General features: G+C 40.6%; 2 protein-coding genes across 6 annotated transcripts in view; one reads left to right on the top strand and one right to left on the bottom strand.

Annotated features, from left to right (window-relative positions):
- The window catches only part of DMXL2 (Dmx like 2), a 48,384-nt gene extending 46,592 nt beyond the window's left edge, over window positions 1-1,792 (top strand). For both annotated transcript variants that reach the window (XM_063413065.1, XM_063413066.1), the window contains one exon: window positions 338-1,792. In XM_063413065.1, the coding sequence (XP_063269135.1) occupies window positions 338-547 (210 nt within the window). In that variant the 3' untranslated portion in view covers window positions 548-1,792. The remainder of the gene's footprint in view (window positions 1-337) is intronic.
- Window positions 1,793-3,420: 1,628 nt separating this feature from the next.
- On the bottom strand, window positions 3,421-19,445 carry GLDN (gliomedin). 4 transcript variants are annotated; one of them, XM_063413071.1, is made up of 10 exons: window positions 19,401-19,445; window positions 15,327-15,378; window positions 13,323-13,340; window positions 12,558-12,665; window positions 12,231-12,377; window positions 11,463-11,588; window positions 8,662-8,742; window positions 8,454-8,579; window positions 7,594-7,744; window positions 3,421-4,301 (listed from the first exon to the last, which is right to left on the bottom strand). In XM_063413071.1, exons 2-10 carry the CDS (start codon window positions 15,367-15,369, stop codon window positions 3,842-3,844), a joined length of 1,260 nt encoding a protein of 419 aa, XP_063269141.1. In that variant the 5' UTR covers window positions 15,370-15,378; window positions 19,401-19,445; the 3' UTR covers window positions 3,421-3,841. The 4 variants fall into 4 exon arrangements, with proteins under 4 accessions (XP_063269141.1, XP_063269139.1, XP_063269138.1 ...); XM_063413069.1 differs by lacking the exon at window positions 19,401-19,445 and adding an exon at window positions 19,107-19,390 and having other exon boundaries at window positions 8,680-8,742; XM_063413068.1 differs by lacking the exon at window positions 19,401-19,445 and adding an exon at window positions 19,107-19,390.
- Window positions 19,446-21,703: the final 2,258 nt, after the last annotated feature.

The following is a 21,703-nucleotide window of genomic DNA, read 5'->3' on the forward strand; positions in this document are numbered from 1 at the left end:
AGCAGGAAAGCATTTCCAGCTGCCGGGAAGCTGACAGTAGTGGTCTTGGATGAAAATCCAACCTATGCATTTCTGCAGCTTTCAGGGGGGTGCTGGGAGGAGGGCTCTGATCAGGTAACACAGGGAATACCTGTTCAATACCCAGCTGCTCCACAGTAAGGCAGCCTTACACTGCAGCAGGAGCCTCTCAAGACTCTAGTAATTGTTGCAATGAGGCAACAAAAAATATCCTTTATCTTTGCTGAATAGAGTTTAGCACAGCCAGAAACCTGAAACATTAGCGGGAAAAATACAAATCCTTTAATATTCATCTCTTTTTGTCATTCTTTTGATACAGGTGTGGAGACTGACTGGCTACAATTTAATTCATTCATTTAGAAATGAACATGCTAAGCAATCCCTTTTCAGAAATATTGGTGCTGGTGTCACCCAGATTGAGACTGTGCAGGGCAATCGTATCTTCTCCTGTGGAGCAGATGGCACGCTGAAAATGAGGGTTCTTCCCAACGCTTTTAATGTACCTTCAGGCATTTTTGACATTCTGTAGCGTTCTGTGAGCTAATCCTGGTTTCTATAATGTCCCAGTACGTAGCTAAAAACACAGTGATATGCACTGTGGAAAGAAAACATTGTGTTTCCTTTCAAAGCAGTTACTGCAGCATTAAGTATTATGGGGAGAAAACGAACACTTTTACAACAGGTGTATTTTGAATATGCCCATAAGGATCACTGGGGTGGAAGTGCATGTGCTGGATTGTAAAAGCAAGGAATTCAACCCAGTATTGTTGGTTGTGGGGGGGTTATTGCTCAGTAACCCACAGGCTGCATTTCGTGAGTGTTGTCAAGATCCTGACAGTTGTCAGTCACTTCACAAGCACTGTGGCTTTACAAGTCAGTAAGCATTTCTGACGTGATTCTGATTACTTTTATTCCAGTTTTTCCCACTAAATGAAGCATGTAAACAACTTCTCATTGTAAAATAGTTTAGTTTTAATTAAGGGTACTCAGTGTATTTGATTTCTGCAGAAAGTGTAATGGATGCAAACGCCGTGGAACATGTGCAATCAAGGAGGTACTGTGAGAGGTGTATCACTTTATGCTGAGTTAGTATTATTGCACAGTTGATACTGTAACTTGCACATCAACACATTTTTAAATGCGATGGGGTTTAATTTGCACAGTATTTTCCTTTCTTTCTGAGCTATGTTTTCTATTGGACACCTGCCTTTACTTTAGGAATGTATTGTAAGCACTAAATGTTTGTAGTGAAGACATCCAGCATTCTAGTCAGCTTTTAGTTTTGAAAACCAATTTGTTCAGAAGATACTTCATTAAATGAAGCTGTTAAGAGAATACCAATGGAACATATAATGCCACATTTCAGATGAATGTCAGGCTTTATGTGGCCAGCTAGTAAATAGTGGATAAAACTGGTAATTAAATTATTACCGGAGTATATTGTATAAACTATGCAGAGTTCAATATTGTTTGCTTGTAATATAACTAGCTACTGTTGTCAGATGTATTTTTCTGTTGTAAACAAAAAACATGTTCTTCAAGGACTGGAATGGATGTCTGTGTATTTAAATGTTAACAAACTGTCTTATTCCTCCAATGAAATTTTGATGTCTGTGCTGTATTGTAAGATATACTAGAATAAAAAGCACCTTTCTCCAAAGGTGATTTTAAATCGGAGCCTGTGAAGTAGGAGAAGTATGAAAAGAAGGAAGGGTAAATGTCACTGTTTAGTTTTCCCTTTGTAAGTTAAATAAATTACTTTTATTTCATGGAACAGCTCATTCTAGAACTCTTCCTTATATTTAAACAGATTTATCTAAATCTCCAGTACATTGACTAGATACTTCCTGAGTTAGCTTTAACTTGACCTCAGACTGTACTGAAAAAAAAAGATTAGCTGTTTACATTTTATTTTCAGCTGTTCTTGACAAGTACAAGGTTAACAGAATTAAGTTCCATAGCTGCAAGAAGAAGAGGAAAAGAGGTAGAATTTATTTGCCTTTCTTCTCCAAGAGGTTGATCCAAGTGTCTCAATGTTATGCAGAAGTTTACCATGCTTTGAGATATGTACATTATCTAGAAAATATCACATCTGACTTGAACTATGTTTGCCCGAGTATATTGCTGACTTTAGAGGTAGTTTAGCTGAAAATGTTTACTTTATTAGTACCAGAATCCAATTTTTGAAACAACACCACAATCAAAAAATGACATGAAAAAAACTACCAACCACAACCCCCACACCCCCCACAAAAGTCACAAGCAGCCTACAGAACTGCAGCTCTGGAGTGTGAAGTGTCACACTCTTTATACAGGTATAGATAGAGCTGTTAGTCTCTGAGTTTTGATGTATACCCTAGTTCAAAGTATTAATTATGATTTTTTGTTCCCTTCTGCGTCTCTCTCCTTAGCTTGCAGGGCCTTAGTGATAACAGGAAGCATCCTGAGGAGAGCCCAGCCAGCTCTGTGTCACACACTGGAGCTTAGCTGCAGCAGAGGAATTCATCCAGCACATATGCTAGACAAGGTTCTGCAGGCACAGACTTTCCCAAATTCATTAATGCCTGGATCACACAGGTATTAAACAGCTCAGTGCAGTTCAGGATTCAAATAACACTTTGCTTCTAAGTATTTGGGCACATTCCATGAACTTTACCAATAGGCACAGCTTAGAAATTCACAGAGGGGTTTTCGAAGAGCATGATGTTGAGTCTAGGTACATAAAATAACAGTAGAGGTTTCTGTTCCAATGTTAAATTTTAGAAATCTGAAACACCAGAACAAAATTCAAATCAAAAAGTTCCTATTATTTCTCACCTCTAACTCTCAAAAACTTGAATGTGAATTGGCAGTCTCTGACTTAAAGTTAACAACAGATTAAGTCACTAAGCAGTATGATGATTCTAAAAATGGTGGCAAAAAAGTATACCCTTCATTTATGATTTCATTTGTGTGGATGAATGTGGGGACTTTTTATTTTAGAAATATGCCTTACTGTAATTAAAGAGTTATAAGCAAGTTATTCTGGTGTAGCTTACGTGGCAGTGAGAGCCAAGGAAGAGCCTGCAGCAACATAAGAAACTCAAATACTGTTAAAAATGAAATTTTAATATTAAAAGTTATGTCTTTAATTTTAAACCTTGCTGCTTTTCATCCAACTCTCTATTTAAGAAACACAATTCATGTGTAGTCAGTATTTAATGTCATTATTCCCCTTTTCCTTGTACTTTAGCTGGATTTTGCTTTTGATTATTAACACTTGATTTGACTTGTCAAATTTTAAGTTTTCTGCTTTTTTTCCTATTTAAACAAGTATTTCCATTCCCATTATTTTTAACACCTTTAAACCTTTGTTCAGAAAAAAATGCTCGCCCTGGAAATTAAATGAAAGTGACAAAGGTATTTGTACACAGAAGTTTATTATTTACATGTTTATATTAGACCATCATCACTGACTAGAAAATAATTTCGGAGAAGGTGATTGTGAATAAAAGTTACAAAAGTCTGTGATGAGCGCATGACCATGGAATAATCAATGTACTTGGACACAGTTATCAGCTGAATAACGGGGAAAACAAAAGTATGTCTATGCTGTGTGCCAGCTGTAATAATGAACAACAATTTTTAAAAAGATGAGGATGGCCTATGTAATTGATGTGTGTTTATACAAAGGCACCTGATCTCCCTTTTATACCAAATAATTTCTCCCTTTTATACTCACAAACCACCATCAGCAAACAGAAAATGATACCAAGTGAAGAGACCCCCATGTCATAGAGCTGTAAATAGATCCTTGAGTCAAAGGTGGCACGTGAAAATATATTCATCTGCCAAAATGGACTGGGTATACCATTAAGCTCCCGTTCTCCCACGTGTACAAATTCGTGTCTCTCAGACTGTACGAAAGCATTGCCAGAACAGACTGTGAGGACCGTAACTCAAACCTTGCATCAATCTGCTTCCCTTTCAGTAAATCAAAAGCAAAACTTACTGTCATGTCCTTAGTGTCAGTGACATACAGAATGCCACGCGCTATGAATGCGTTACCAGCCTTGGACTTGGGATAGGTGGTGTTGATGTGCCGAAGGACTGAGAATGTTTCTTCATCAACGTGTGCCACCATTATATTTTTATCAGTGCTGGAGGCATATATAATCCAGAGACCCTCCTCATCCACTGCTATGTTGAAATACGTCTTGGAGTTGGAGAAGAGGTAGTTCCGGCCTTGGTGTAGGGCGTTCTCGATGAACAGGCTGCCCAGCGAGGCGGTGTCGAGCCCGAACCTGAAATGAGATACAGCCAGGAGTCAGTACACACACGGGGTGGGGAGTCACTGATAGAGGTGTTGGAAATACTTGTTCAAGGGCCACTCTGTTGCCTTCTAAGTTCTCAAATAACCTTCCGAAACACCAGGAGAAAACTACCAAGTAATGACCAATCTGAAGGGTGCTCAAGAGCATGGATTTGCTTTGGCAGGTTTCACTTTTGTTTAGTCTGTGAGCTTCATTATCACAGGGATGGAAGAAGCAACTAAAAGGAATGGGTATGAAAAAGAATTGGATACCAGGTGAAGGCCCAAAATTGGGAAATGGAATCTATACAAAAGTTTGCTTTGGACTAGGTGGGAGCTAAAGGGACAAAATGTGATTCACCAATGCAGCAGGAATTCTGGGCAGCTTCACCTAGTCTAAGAGTTCCTCTGATGAAAACAATTCAGATAATGCGGTGATTTACTCAAGTAGACATCAAAGGAATAAAAAATCTACTTTTTCAGAGCCAAAATTGTGACCTTATGCTGGCCTCAATGAGACAGCTTGAATACTTTCCATCTCTGATGTATACAATTGTTTTTGTTCCTTGAAATTCCTTGATAGGTAGATAATCTGAGGGCAGGAGCACTGAGCAGCTAAATCATGTTCCTCTACTAGTTTAGGAGGGTGATCAGTTCCTCCCAAGGCACATCTGCTGTCAGCCTGTAATCCCCCAATAACACAGGGCTTCAGCAAAGGCAGGGAGAGCATGGCTTTATATTTTTAAATAATGCCCTCTGCAGAGAAGCACATTGCAGTGTCTGATTTCACTCTCACTGTATATCTCCATGCTTCAAATTAAGGAAGGAAAAACTCTACTCAATAAAGGAATCTGCTACACTTGCAAGTATTTTTTCTGAAAAGACAGGCTTAATCACAGGAGTAGTTCAGATCCAGGAACATACAATACTGGAAGAGTAATTTTTCTGTTTAAACAGCATTGGTAGCATATATTGGAAAAATCATCCTAAGAAAAGTCAGGATTAACCAACTTAGATTGTTCCCCTCAGCTTTTGTAAAACTCACATCCGCAGCAACTCCATATTCCAGCAGCATGTATGTGCAATAATAAAAACAGTTAAAGGCAGGAGGTGATTTGTGAAATACATGTGTCAGCCCTGTTAATCTTGTTAATTGCTTCACATCTGTAAATGACCTCATGCAAGGGCTAGAAGGACAGCCCTTAACAGGACTCGTTGCTCAGAAATGCAGATTTTTTTTCAGGATTCTTTTCTATAAAAAGCCAACAAGATAGAAAGCATCTCAAGATTCATTAGAAATACACAAACTCTGCAGCACAACACACCCCATGATTTCCTGTTACATGTGAAAATCCTGAAGGGAGCCAAATAAGTGAGGTTTCATTCCCACGTTCTCTTGGGCTCCCCCAGTCAGGGGCAGTCCAGCCCAGAATTCCAAGTGGTTCCAAAATTCTTTAATCTTCTGACATCTTGGGGTAAATGACAAGATATAGTCTAATAGTTTCATCAACCACCAGAACTCAAGCTACAAACAATTTTCTGAACATTAATATCAAGGTAGTCAATAAAAAAATAACAGAGATAGTAAAGCATGTTATGAAACAAAGTAAAAAGATTGAAATTATCATAATTTGAGAATCTGACCATCATGAGAAAACCTGCCAAGGGTCAGACAAACCTAGTTTTACCAGCTTTTAAATAAGACAAGAAATTCCTTTTGAATGTTTTTTTCAACATTTGCAAAATAAACTAACCATATCCTCACCTATACTTTCCATTAAAACAATACAACCACTCCCAGAAGCTTTTCTGGAGGCCAGATTCAAGGACTTCACTGTCACAGAATCCATAGTGCCTCATTCTGTCTGTGCTGAAGGTAAATAACCTCAGAGCGAAGAACAGACCAGCAAGGCCATTTCTCAGCAGCTCCTTGAGAAGATTTGAAAATTCACAAATAGTTTGTGTTCCTCTGTTCCTGGAGGCATTTCCCAATTAATGGTATGCAAGCAAAGGTGAGGAATCTCTGCCCTATCACTGTATTATTGCTTAGACAGTGATGGTCTTGTACAGACCACCAGAGAAAAAGGTGAAAGATGTTTGAAGGAGGCTGCCAAAAAGTGAGTTTGTGCTTGGCAGAATAAATATTACAGAATGCTTGCAGCTCGCTCACATTCCTTGGCATCCACATGAGTATAGGAAGGCAGCACTCACACCTGCTTGGGAACAGACATCAAAGTATAGTAAATGTTCTTGGCTCAGACATCAGAGTCGTGTGAGAACTTGAAAGCACAAGCAATCTTTCACTTGCCCTTGGACTGTCTTTGGCTCTTCCCACAAGGTGAGATTTTAGGGTTGATTTGTATTTTTTGTCTCTATCCTCATGAGAAACTGAAACGAGATGTAATTCCCAGTACCAATTCAGGGAGATACATCAGGAAAATAGTAGGAGCTTTTTATTATGAGGAAATCAAACACTGGAGCCACTCCTCCCCACTGGAATGTGCAATTCTCCAGGTCGCCCTGTCCTCAGCAGGTGCCGCAGTGCATCCCTCTGTGCCAGCAGCATTCCCTGGCACTGCTGCCAGCCAGAGCAGAGCACAGCAAGGGCTCTGCACAGAGAGTTTCACCAGTGGGCCACGGTCACAACACCACCCACCTACACCTCCCACACTGCAGCTGAACCACTTCTGACTCAGGTGCAGGTAGCTGCACAGCTTATTCTTCTAAATCTAATCTTTTCATCTGGTACCCAAATTCCTTAGTCAGTTCTCATTTCTCCCTTGTGATTATGAGCACAGCAAGGAATCCAAGTTGGAGAACACCCACGGCAGTGTAATGCTCAGTAAAACCTGTTAGATCTCAGGATGGCCAAGAGGAGAATCTGTTTTCCTCTCTGGAACATGGCAGCTTGTTCATCCTACTGCTCTATGGCATGGTGACTGCAGAGGGAACCCCTGAGACACGGGGCTGAGCCAAGGAATTGTCACAGCAGAGTGACAATTGAGTGGTCCTCAGCTACGCTCCCAGTTTTCCCTCAACATCTGCACACACAAATTGGAAGGCTGGTGGCCCATATTCTAGCTACAGATTGGAAATAATGAGTTGTTCTGTTCTGGAAAGAGCTCTGAAATTCCTCTATTCTTCCTATTTAGGCAGAACCAAAAAGAAACACAAAATGCTACAAGGACAATTATCTGCTTTCCTGAGGGTGAGCTCTGGCACTTTAACCCCTTGCTCCTCCTTTCACATCTTCACTTGTCTTAGGCCATCTGTCTTTGACTTACTTCAGAATGACACTGGTCCCTCCCTTCTGATAGTAGAGATGATTGTTTTGTACTGCATGACCACATCCATAAAAGAATCCTGTGATGTTAATGATCCTGTAGCTGTCATTCAGCAAAGCATTGGAATTTTCATATTCTTTTATGTAGTTTCCTAAATAAAGGGGAAAACATATTGAGAAAAAGGACAAGCATTTTGTTCATCTCATTTTGAGATTTCTAGCCTGAAGTTCAGTCTTTACTGAAAGTCCATCTCAATCAACTATGTGACAAATTATTGTATTTGTGTTTTCAATAGTGATTCAACTTGCTGGAATGTGAAAAAAGAATCCAGAGACACGCAACAAAATCTATAGAAAAGATGATCAAGAGCCTGCTTCCCACAGATCTAATGGGCCCTCATTCTGAACACAGTTGATGTGTATGCAAAAATATTTCCTTTTCACACGTGGGTCCTGGACATTTTCCTGCTCTAAATGTAGTTTGTAGAGCATTTGACTCATTTTCATGCCTAGCCAAATGAAATGCCAAAACTCCGAGCTATAATTTAGGGAAGTAAAGCTGTAGAAAACTCTTGAAAGAAGAGGATAAAAAGCCACAAACAATGAAAAACCTGGATTTGGTGAAACAAACTCCACACATCAAGCTATTTCCAAATCTGGTGTTGACTCTGAAAATGTCTAAAGATACTGCAAATGCCTACAACCATATATATAGTCAAGTATTAAACAGGTAATATGGGAAATGTTCTGAAGAAGATGTGAGTAAAAACTCATTATTCTTATGAGTTTAGGTTGAAGGGATTGAGGAAGCAATGTCAGGATAACCATGGATTTTTGGTCAGTGGTTACTACTAAAAATACCTGAAAAATGCATGGTGAGCCAAATCCTTTCATCACTTTTGTTTGCAGGTTCCTTCATCCAAGTTCCAAACGTCTGTGGCACACTGACAAAGTGAACAGGACTTCCTACAGACTTTATGACACGTTCTAGTGGGAAAAAAGCACACGTCCATGATCTGTGACACTGAGAGAGAAAGCAGCACTTGAGCCACACTTTATAACATGTTACCAGGTTTTTTTGAAGGACCTGGGAGTCTGTCTTCAACCTTTCCAGCGAGGGTGTCATCATTTGGTACAGCACATGTCTCACCTGGGGTGGAGGGAAAAAGAGGAAAATGACACATTTTACCCTGTTTGACATGACAGTGGCACATCAGTGGCACTGGGCACACAGGGCACTTCAGGGACTCCACTAAAATAAGGGAATCACACCTGGGATTTTGCTTCATCTGGGAAAAAATGCTTAGGTTGATGTGGTCAAAAATGAGATAAGAAAAGACTTGCTCTCACTGCTGTCAAGGAAATGAAGTGTTCAGGCTGACAGCCAACTTTGAGGAGTAACTAATTAAATCAACAGATTTAGTTCCTTAGCTGTGAATTTCTGAGTAGCCACTTAGGAGGAGAGAGTTGCCCTTTTCATGAGATAACTTTAGACAGCTGATGTAGCTGAAAAATGGCTGATTTAGTAGTAAGACCACAAGCATTTTCTTGGGAAGGAGTAGTTGTTAAACTCAAAACCTTCATGCACAAATCCCCACAGACCAGCAGAGAGGGCGGATCCTGTGGGCAGCACAGAAAGTTTTGCTCATGCTGTTAATGCCCAAGACAGCAGCAAGGCTCTAACACATGCACTGAGTACATAATGCCACTGAAGGTTGACATCCATGTCACTAAAGAAACATAATGAAATACTAAGGGAAATTACTCATTATATTATTTACACATGTAGAAATGTTCACATTAGAATCAAACCTGGAAATAGTTTTTCCCACCCTGCAACAATTTAAGGAGTAACTGGCCGGATTTTCTGTTAGCATCCACTGTTAAAACAGTGCCTGAATTAAATTATTTATGGAGCCTTTTCTATAAAGCCAGGTATCTCTTCTGCCCTTAAAAAAATGTGACACAATTCAGTTTGCTTAGAAAGAATAACCACAGAGAAGAGTTCTCAGCTTTTTGCTGGTTTCATTGTAGCCTTGTTTTCCAATTCCATACTTAACTTTTATCTCTAGGATTTTGCACTGCTTGACACACTGCAAACTTTTTAGACTTCCATTTTCATTGTTGCCTTCTAATGTACTTCTAGGATTTACAGGTCTGTGGTGAAATTTAAGTGACAAAGATAGTTAAAAACAGGGAAAAATATAAAGTAATGCTGAAAGGGTACCATGACATTCAGGAAAGAAAGGACAGATAATGTTGCATTGTTGTTTTCTCCTTTAGGTCATATCTTCCTTTTGTTCATGCAGAAGAAAACTGCTCCAAGATGGAGCAAGAACAACATGTATTTCTCCTATCCATTATCTCGGGCATTTGGTGAGATGATATTGAAAGTTTGCAAGTGATCACAGTGTATCTCCAAGCAGGGCACAAACAGTCCCCCAGCCATGGTGAGCTGAATGCCCACAGCTGGAATTTACCAATCCCTCGAGATCCCCTTCCAGCTTCTGAGCCCAGAATACTTCCAGAACATTTCAAAAAACAAAATCACTCAGCAGAAATTATAAATTGCAACGCACATGTTGATTTTTCTTGGCCTGAGTCTAGTAGCTGCAGTTGACTGAAAGAGCAGTTCCCTGTACAGCAGTTTATCTAAAACTACAGGATAGCCAAGGGCCAGGTCAGTGTTTGTACCAGAGCTGAGTGCACTATTTGCCTTTGAGAATATTTGCAATACCTCCAGCTGCATGGATTAGAAAGCAACTAAAATTAAAGAGACAGTTTTCAATCAGAGACTCTTATGGGAAATTTTCATACTTTCTTCCCATCAAAAACCAAAATTAATATCCTGCTGATTCCTATCATAAAATATTCTGGTTGAGAGTTAATGGAGTTTAAAAGTCATTAAAGCTATTCATTTGGTCTGTTGGGGGAAGGTGGGAAGGATGGAGCAGAGATGTTATGTTTCTTTCAGAATTCACTAACAGTACCAGAGAGAAAAAATATACCTGCACTTCCAACTAGTTATTCTCTTCTCTTGAAGAAATTAAGTTTTACCAGATTCAAAATTCTTTTTTGAAAAAGCCAAGCTTGTATTCTTATGCAATAAGTTAATTACAGTTGTAATTCAGCATATGTATTCTCTTTCCTTGAAAGAGAGATGAACATTTAATTACAAAATCTGGATTATTCATTGAATTTTAGTAATGAGATCTCATGGTTTGCTGAGTCATAAAACATAAAAGCTCATTGAGGATCTCATCTTTGCAGAGTTATTTGAGTGTAACTCCCATTTTCACGCTGCGATATAAAATCCATCAGAAATCCATCAGAGAGCTTATCCTCCAAAGCATTTCGGTTTGTCTCAGCACTTGAAAAGAGGCCACCTGAGCAAATGGCCCAATTATCTCATACAACAGTTCATGCATTTCTGAATTTCAAATGGGATGAGTGTTCTGCTCCAGCTCTCTCCTGGCCATTGTAAGGAGGCTCTCAGGGCTCTGTTCTGACACTTCAATGTCCTAAATCAGGAGTTTATATTTACATCTAAAATTAAAAATTCATTATTTAAAAGCCAAAAATTTCATCTGCATTTCCCTTACTTTCCAAATTTATCCCATCTAATAGAAAACACCATTTCTAAATACTCTGCCTGAGCACTGGCAAAACACAGTTAAAAAGAGGAACATGAAGGTAACCTGCTGCCTTATTCAAACCATATTTCAGCAAAGCACCTGAGCACAAGTTCAGCTTTAAGCTTATGCAGTTTTAGTGATGCCAGCAAAACTAACTCATGGTTACTGTTTTGTGAGCCTTGATTTAATCTTGAACCTGTTCATAGCATGGAAAAGAACACTGGCAAGCACTAACCTGTGCATTTGCTGCTGTACATGTTCTCCTGAAGCTCTTCTTTGGCTTTGCCTTTACGTTTAGCTGGAGGCCCTGGGGGTCCAGGAGGTCCAGGGGGCCCAGGTGGTCCAGGCTCTCCTTTTGCACCTGTGTACAAAACACAGGGTCAGGACACAGCCCTTCCCCAGGCAGCAGGGAACCTGCAGAGAGCTGTTCATGTCCACAGGATGTTTGCAGAACATCCCTCCTTCTGAAGGGGTTTGAGTACAGAATATGATGCAATAAACTCTCTGAAGTGCTGTTTGTTGGAAGGTGAGCCAGAGAGAGCTTCACAAGGAGCAGGACAGCAATGCATTTTATCTGTCTGGATTCCAGGCCCATTGGAGAGTTACAATTTCAGATGCTCCACTGCTGTGATTTTACACAGCTTATATTTGGCTGCTTCACGTATTCCTGAGTGGAAATCTGCCCCTCATTTTCTAATAGCAAAATAAAACCACACTGAAATAAAGAGCAGGACGAAATCAACTGTATGAAAGCATTCTGGAAAGATGAAATTCACATACACCTTAACACAAAGGCCAAGCAGAAAGGTTTTTGTGAATATTTGCCTTGCAAAGAGAACAATCTCCTGGGCATAGCAATACTCAGACTTCCCTATGTATATAAAACATATTTATACAGGTTGGTCCTGCCCTTGCAGATCACATTCATGCTTTAGAAGTGGAGCAGATCTTTTTCTGTCAAGTACACTGTTGCAAGAGAACTCCCAAGAGCACTTTTCCATACCTTCTAATATCACATCATTGTTTGCATCCCCCTTTTCTCCCTTGGCTCCTCTGGCACCTCTTCTCCCTGGCATACCATCCTTGCCAGGTAAACCAATTTCTCCTGGTTCTCCTTTCTGTCCTTGATCACCTTTTGGTCCTGGCAAACCTAGAAATAAAAACCATTTCGGTATCAAGGGCATTGCTCCAGTGTTCAGCACCAATTAATACATATTTTTACTACAAACCATATTCACTCTAGTTATATTTTTCACCTATATTTAGCTGGATGGCTGTAATTCCTTGGATTGCAAAGCAGCATTTAACCTAATATGAAGGGAAATTGTACCTGGTTTTCCTCTTTTTCCATTTATTCCTGGTTCCCCCTTTTGGCCTGGAGCTCCTGGGATTCCATCTGATCCATTGTAGCCAGGCAGCCCATCAAGCCCAGGAGGCCCTGACCAAAGCAAAGAGTAGAACTGAATTTCCACTGTTGAATGCAAGTTACCCTGAAATCTACTATATTTACATGCAGCATGTTAATATATAAATTTAAACCCTAGCAAAATATAACTCAAACTTCCCTGATACAGAGAATTACTCCAAGCAGACCCACAGGTTAAGCAGCACAGAAAGAAAAAAAGTAACCATTCCTAACACAGACCTGCAACCACCTGAGTGAGAACTGAGACAGAATTAAATAAGAAAGGAAGAGAAGTTATGGGGGAGGTGGGAGGGTGTAATCAGTAACCACTATATATATATTTTTAATGGTTTTAGTGTTAAATTATAATATCTATTTCCTTGGGAGGTTAATATATAAATTAATCTCTTCACCTAGATACTACTTAAACATCTTAATTTGGTTTTGATCAAATGTTCCACTTCCTTCACTAGAAAATTGAATGTCTAAAACCTTCCCTTTCTCAGAAGGGGCAGGAACTGACTTAAATACAAGCATTATAAAGGTAGGCAGTCATCATTCAACCCACCCTTAATCTAATTAGCAAAGGAAGACAATATCATGAAAAATACATTTCTGTATTTCAATATTTTGTACCAGCAACTGTTTCAATTACCCCTAAATGCTACTGCAATTGTTCAAATGTCTTACCTGGGGGTCCTGGGGGGCCTATAAAAAGAGGAAAATAACAAAAATAAACAAACAAAAAAGCCACAAGAAGGAAGAAATGGTGAGTTTAACCCAGCAAGAAAACAAAGCAATTCCAAACTGAACTGATTAGCACTAGATCAGAAAAGTATAAGAAAATTCCTCAAATTTCAAAATGAACATCTGTCTAACTGCTTTATAAATAACCATCTGAGCATTAGCAGTAAGTCCAGTTTAGCAAAAGAGCAACACATTTACATATAGATGTTTTGGTTTTTTTCAAATTTCAATTGATAAAAGTTTGGCAACAACCTCTGCAGTGTAACCTCACTGTGAGGGGCTTTGGTGCCTTCACAAAGCCACGGATGCAAGGCACCTCACAGTTATATTTCCTTTATGTAAGTGTTCTCAAAAAACTGTTCTAGTGGAAGAATATTGGGTTAGTTCTCCAGTCTGGACTGAGCTTCCCACAGAAACTGGTTGGTACATTTAGAAATTTGACTTGCTTCAGCCATTCAGCAACTTGTAATACAGAAAAACGTGTCTCACTCTCTTACATAGCTCAGATGTAGGGCCCTGAAGAGAAGCAAGAATGGCAGGCAAGAGTAAAGAAAGATTAACCAGAACATGGTTTTGATTTATCATCTGTGATGCCCAACACACATTAAAAAAAATTTAAAAATGGAAAACCACTTGGAGAATACAAAGGTGACAGCTGCAATTAAAGAACCAAATTAACTCTGTGAACATTTTTATCCAGACAAAGAACTGTCTTGTTTCAATCAAATTTTTTTATAACAGAAAATAACAGTAATTACTAGATTTCCCTAAAGATGACAATTTTCAGCATTAATTACAAAGCATTATGAGTAAAGTGAAAATCATTTTACAATACTGTCATAGGAATCATCCCTTTTAATCAGTTCGGCAGTAACATCAGTTAGCATCTTCCTGCCAGTTTTCCAGTAAATGGAATTTCTTCCAGACAATGTTACATCCATTAGTGCATTGAATTACTCCTCATCTCTAAAGCTGAGGCTCCTTGTACAGGTGTAAGATAGAAAGTGTAACATAAGAAGGTGCTTGAAAAGCAACAAATGTCATTGAGGCCTACAGCAGAGAAAGCCTCAGTTAATGGTGTTAAGAGAGAAAAAGGTGCAAAAGGCACCAAGGTACATGAATTCACAAGTCTGAAGCCCAAAAACTCCAAAACTAGGAGTGTCTGTGGTTCAGCCACTGTTGCAAGTGAGAAGTGATGTACAGCTTCGGAAAAATTATTTAAAATCTGTGCTTACAATGGTAATTCTCATTTATGTTTAATCAGTTGAGTCAAGAGGACCTTATCGACCTTTGAAAACTCAAACCAGACAAGAAGTGAAGCATTTTCTTTAACTCATAAAAACTGGCTTCTTTCTAACCTTCTCATTTCCAAAAGGAGCACGACATCCTGTGACAGACCTCAAAGCTGGGCCGTAGCTTTTAAACTGGATATTACCAGACACTCTTCACCAAAGCCCACCAAACTTTCCCCAGCTTCTCGTGACTCAGCCTCAGCAGCTCTGGGTCCCCACTGGTGACACTGAGACATCCTGCAGCTCAGGAACACGAGTTCACTAAATGCCACTGCTGCACTGCAGTTGTAACAATGGCAGCAATTTTCTACCCCCTGCATGTTCCTCCCATGTTAGGCCTGAAGTGTGACATACACAAAAATATTATGACTAAACCTCAATTGGTATTTTAAACACCCAAGTCTAAAAGTTTTGCTTATGAAAATCACATGAAAGAGAAATGGCTTCAAGAAGCAGCAACTGAGCTCCTTAAATTCCAGCATTTATATTAAGAGGGTACAGATAACTTCCAAAGTGGTACATACTAATCTTTTTTTAAAATCTGATAAATAGCAGGTTTTTGACACAGTTTTTGGCCTCAGGTTCTTTGAAGACACTGTTTCTGTGCTCCTGGAGGTAACAGAGGTGTGTGTAAAGCTTAAGGCAACAAACATACCTGTCAAGCATATCCCTTTAGTGCTGTTACACAAATCCACCATCACTCGGACCTAATATTGCAAAGAAATCAACGTTGAAAACAATGGATTTCATTAAAAGTATCTGGTTCACTTCCTACAGAAATAATTCCAAAACAAAAGGTAAAACTGGCCCTCTGTGCTTGTTAGAATAAGCTATTCAGAATACTTTAACTCTGTGACACATCCATCTCTTTGGGCAGTGTTTCTCTCATAGGACTCTGTTCAGTGGACCTCAGTTTAATCCTTGCTGAAAATATGAATAAAATATTGGGCCTGTCTGCCCATACATCATACACTGAACTCCATACATCTCTTAGCCATTAAATTTCACACTTTACTGGAACACATGGGGTTGTCCATGCATGGGCTCTATCAGTAGAAGGTACTACAATCCAATATCAGCCAATAAAAACTGAATTCTATTTTACTTTAAATTTGTATTAAGTGATGGAAACTTTTCTAATGTAGCATATCCAGGGAGAAAGATGACCTGTGTTCCAAGCAGGCAATTTTTTATCTCTGAGTAACCAAAATGTGCAAATTTGAAATGGACCTTCATCCACTCAAAATAATCCAAGTAAAAAGACAAGGCTTTATTAAACCAAGATGGAAGACACATTCATAGAGATGCTCTTAATCTAGAGTAGACTAAAATTTATCAATAGAGGAGTCATCTTTTACAAAATACACAGTCCTTGGCTGGGCAAATGTTCACATTATGTGTCCTGCATAATGAGAGTTAACACTAAAACATTTTGCAACTCATCAAAACAAACAGCAGAAATAAAAATATTATGACTATGAACTCTGGAAGTCCCTCAGCTCTCTATGGGAAAGTCTAATGTTTATAGCCAGAAAATAAAGGGTCACTGTCTCAGGGCTGTGCACAGTGTGATAATTTATGAACTATTTACCCAGAGCTGCACATTTGTTGATCTTTGTACAATTACTCTATTTACAATTAATGGAATGCACTAGCCCCAAAAGACAGAAGGAACAAGTGCAAGGCAATCTGAAAGGCAGATTGAAGTTTAATCCTAGCGAGGGTTTTTGCCATTGTCAATCATTATTTTTAAAATGAATGTATCATTAGTTTCAACTGCCAAAGCTAACAGACTCAAATAGAGTACAATTAGTCTGATGGAAAGTATCCTTTTACTGCAAAACCAAACTACATTTGACAATGAGTTCCTGTTCTGTCTGATACATACTGAGAATGTGCTGATTCCAGACTGTACTGGAACATTTAACATTTTAGACTCCATTTAAATTAGCTGAGAAGTGCTAACTGGTTTTGAATATCACAATATGCTTGTTTTCTTTCCCCTCACACTCCTCAAAAACATTTGGCTCCTACCCTATAATTTGTAAAATACACATTGTCCATGTGCACTCCAATTCTAACTGCATTTTAATTTAAATAGTTCTGTTGAGGTTGTTGGAGTGATTCCAACTTGCTTTGGTGCCCTCCAAGTATCTCAGCAGTGCTGCTTTTACCAGTCAGTGCAACTCAGATGACAATTAAAAAACTGTCACTCCAGAAGTGCAAATAGCCTGTGACAGAAGCTCCAGCTTAGCTATGAAAGGTGAGGAGACCATTCACAGCCAACATCATCACTAAGAATAGCTACAGATAAAAATATCTTATTTAAATGCTAAAATCTTAGTTTTCTCATGGAGAAATGGTGGAAAAATTAAAAAAAATTAAAAATCTCCTAAACTATGAAATATTACTCAGGTAATTGGTAGCCACCATCTTCTGCACTGTCTTAAATCACACTTTGAATCTTGCTGGCCTGTTACCCTCCCATCAGCCTTTCTGCAGCAGAAGATTTGCCAATCTTCTATTTTGACTCTCTTACAAAATAAATATACATATACTTAAATTAGATGCCCTGAACAAAAAAATACGTTTTTAAAGCTGTTAATCTATAAAATGTTTTGAAGCATTTAAAAAATGCTATTAAAGCTGACATGATTTTTGATGCCTGTGGTTACTTCAAATTTTCATGAACAGTGGGCACAACAGGTGTGTCCTGAGCAGGGGTTGTGCAGAGCAGTGGGACCCTGGTACCTCCCCTGCCAGAGAGAACCTGCTCAGGCCAAGCCTCTGTTCAGGCCCACGTCCAACAGGGGTCACCCCACCAAGTCTGAGGAACTTTGTCTCACACTGCAAAAGCAGCTGAGTCTTCAGAATTCGTTAGTGGGAGTTAGAGTCAAAATACAGAAATGCAGGAGTGGGTGCTTGAATATTTTTCTAAGGAATTTTTTCCCCTTGAGCAAGTGGTTCTGTACACAGTTACACACTCTTCTGAGCAGTGGCCAGAATGAAAAATGTTTGATGGGAGGAAGAATAAAAAGGCATCAAACCCTCCCAAGCAGCTCCCTGCAGGATACACAGAATTAAATGAAGCACATCACACCCAGCAGTAGTCACAGTGGACATTTAGAGGCACAAGTGCACAGTCTGGCCACATGCTGTTCAAATGCACAGAGTGTGCTCAGTGCTGTTTGGAGAGAGCAATAAAATTCATGTAATCCATACATGGTACCTATTGACAGCAGAGCAGCACATTTAATGGCCACTGTCAAAATTATCCACTCACCTGCAACTAAAGATCCCACTCAGAGCACCTAGCAGTAAATGGCATTGACTGTCTTCAACCCTGGCAGGATCAGAATCCCTTCCCCAGTGATATTGTTTGTGGATCTCTTGGACCCAAAGAAGTAATTCATATCAGACAGAGCAAAACAAACTGCAGCTGCCAAATTCAGGGATGACTTCCTAAAAGAAGTTATTTAAAAGATAGTTTTGAGTACAAAAACCATGTGATTGTACAGATATTTACTTTTTGCAGAAGTTTGTACTGCAAATTCTAAACTCAAAGCACAATGACTTAAGGGGCCTAGCTAAAAAAGGCCTCTGTTCTAAACCCCAATGTCATTATCAAGACTTCATGCTTTGAATACCTGTGCTTGACATTAGCCCTAATATTAATGGAGATGTTATCCCTGTAGAATGAGGATTGCAATAGTTTATTAACAAAAATGCCATCAGAACATGGCTGAAGAGGTATTTGCTCTAAACAAATTTTTAAATCAGCAATATTAATATATGAGTAAGAGCCAGCATTACACATTTGTGCACCTAGACCTACAGTCCTCATTGGGACAGTTTCCACTGAGGTTCCCTCAACAATAATATTTTTCTTGCATTTCTTCTAGATCAAAACTCAAAAACTCTTTCAATTTATTCAAAATTTTTCAGCTATACAACCTGCGCAATTTTTCCAGTACAGGACATTAGTTCCTACTGAGCAAGATCATCTTTTCACTGATGTGCAAAACCTGTGCTGTTCTGCCAGAGAAAGGACTTACAGTTCTCCTGATCCATCGAATACACCTCAAGGGTAACATTTCTGGGGGGCATTATCACTTTCAAAGCCATGGCAGGTGATGCCGGTGTCTCACGCTGAGATGCTGAACAGCACAGACCACACGGGGGTTCTGTTAGTGGTGTTAGTCCTAAAATCCGGGAACGCCGGGAATTTCCCTAAACCCCTAACTTCCCTCCCTCTGAGTAACTCTCGTTTATAAATTTGGCTGGCACCCTGCCCGCTCCCTGGCCCGGCAGCTCTGCCACGCGGCGTTCGCAGGGCGGGCAGGGGGCAGAGCACCGGCTGCGTGCATTCGCGTTTGCGGACTCCAGCGTCCTCCCGGACCGGAGCGGGGAGCCCCGGCAGTCCCGACCCGCGTACCGGCACCATGGAGTAGCTGAGCAGCAGCAGCATCTCGTCGCCGTCGGCGCACACGGGGCCGCGGGCGCGCTCCCCGCGGCGGCTGCGGCGGGCGCGGGCGGCGGGTGCGGGCGCGGGCGGCGCGCCCCGCACGGAGCCGTTCCCCGCCGCCTCCAGCTCCCGCAGCGCCGCGCCCAGCTCCCGCCACTGCGCCAGCACGAACAGCGTGCCCGCCGCGCTCAGCGCCGACAGCAGCCCCACGGCGGCCAGCAGCGCCCGCCCGCCCGCAGCCTCCATCGCCCGCAGCGCCCTTACCGCCCGCAGCGCCGCGCCTTTATCGCCTTCGGCCGGGGCAGGGCAGGGGCAGGGCAGGGGCAGGGCAGGGCACGGCCCCGGGGCCGCCGCAGACCCCTCCCGCAGCCGGGCTGGGCGCTGTCCCCGCAAAGCCGCGCAGGACGGGGGAGCTGCTCTCGGTCACTTGCAGAGGGGGATTCGCCGGGGACAGCCCGTGACCAGGCGTGCTTTCAAACGGCCGACATTGTACACGGCTTTCTCCATGTGTTAAGCAGTGAGACTGCATGATAAAAACCCCTCTGTCAGACAGATCCTGTCAGCACACAGATTCATAACACAGGTCACTTCACTCCCTTACAAATATCATATGTCATTCACCTATAATAATTCATCTGCTACTCGAAACATTCAAGCACAGACCTTTCCCAAATTACTACTGCTAAACCTCCTGTGACATGAGATACCTATTGTACAACAAATTTTGTTATCAGTTAATTCATAGCCAAGGTAAGAAAATTAATTTCAGCATATAGCAGAATCTGACTGAATACCAAGACTTCTTGAAGAATGTAGAAACTCTTGAACTCAAAACACTTTCCAAAAAGTTATTTTTAAAGCTGACATTTCAAATCAAAGCCACGTACTTTCTTACATTGATACCACTTCAAATCGACTTCAAGAAATCCCAGATTTTGAACGCCACGTTTCCTACAGGAGAGGGCTTTGATCCTTTGTCAAAGTGACAATTCTCTGCTGCAACTGCTCACATACATTTTGTCTCCACTCTATCCATGCCACTGACCTGTAATTCATGCTAATTCCACAGTACATTGATGGATGAACTATTAGGTCAAACCAAATCAGAACTTAATACACTCAGTTCTGCTACAGCTGCCCAACAGTAGAGAAGCAGAGACAAGAAAACAACTTCATAATATTGAATTTCTCATCTCTTTGAAATAAAAAATTACTTCAAAATGTGCTGGTAGCCTCAGACATTTCATCATGGACTCTTTCCTTATGAAACTGCCATGACAGGTATGGGTAGAACAAGATGGAAGAAGAGGGAACAAACATTCCATCTCATCCCTCTCATCCATCCATCATGATGGCAGATGAGACAGAAGAAAATCACTGTACACCCAAAGGAATAAGGCTTATCAGCACAGAAACAAGGAGCAGTTTGGGCTGAAAGGTGCCTTTAAAAGTCCCCTAACCCAAGCCCTCTGCAGTGAGAGGCACACTTTCAAACTGACCAGGCTGCTGAGAGCCCCATCCAACCTGGCCTGGAATGTTCCCAGGGATGGAGCACCTCTCATTCCCTGGACAGCCCATGTCACTGTTTCACCACACTTACTGTCAAATATTTCTTCCTTATATCTAGTTGCTACTCTAAGATATTCTAAGGAACAATTACAAAACCAAATATGAAAAAAAACTTGCTGATAAATCATTTGAGGCTTTGGGTCTTGGCAAGCTATTCTGAAGGTATCACAGAGTCCTCCCTATATGTGAAGAGCCTTTCTGATGTCAGTGAGGGTTACAAGAATAATTACTTCCCCCAATATATCCCACCGAGCAGGACACTCCTGGCTGTGGAAAATCCCTTGGCCAGCTGGGCTCAGCTGTCCCAGCTCTGCTCCCTCTCAGCTCCTCGTGCACTGCTCCCTGCCAGAGCAGGAGAAGCTGCCACGTGCCTGCCTGCAGGTGAGCCCTGCTCAGCACCAGCCAAGCTGTCACTGTGGTGTCCACGTTATTCTCATAACTCCAAAATGCAGCACTGCACCAGCTGCTAGGAAAACATCATTTTATCCCAGCCAAAACAAGGAGACTCTGCAGTTGATGTCCCAGCTCAGCATAGAAGTTCACATTTGAGTTTTGCTTATTGTATTACTCTTGCAAAGGAGAAAGAGGAGAAAGAAATAAGACTTTCCACAGAAATTCCCAGAAGAGAGAGTATCTTAAGCAGTCTTAGTTTATAATTCATAGACAGGACAAAATGAGTAAGAATCTATCACACCAGCAAACTAAAACTTTCTGTCCAAGAACAAATAGAACTGCACCCTAGAGACCATACAGCTCAACAAACAGCAATTCTTCATTTTTATTGTCCATTTCAAGGTGTAATGATAGAGTAGAAAAATAATATAATAATTATGAGCTACAATTTGGAGAATAACAAAAGCAATACAGCACTCTTAGCACTCTTGCTTTCCCATCTGCTTAATCTTGCAAGGTTTTCTCTGCATTACAATCAAAAAGGAATGGAACATTTTTCATTAAAAAATGGGCCATTGGGTCACTACAGACATCTATCCGAGGCT

The sequence above is a fragment of the Prinia subflava genome, chromosome 15 (assembly GCF_021018805.1).
Source record: "Prinia subflava isolate CZ2003 ecotype Zambia chromosome 15, Cam_Psub_1.2, whole genome shotgun sequence".
NCBI lineage: Eukaryota > Metazoa > Chordata > Aves > Passeriformes > Cisticolidae > Prinia > Prinia subflava.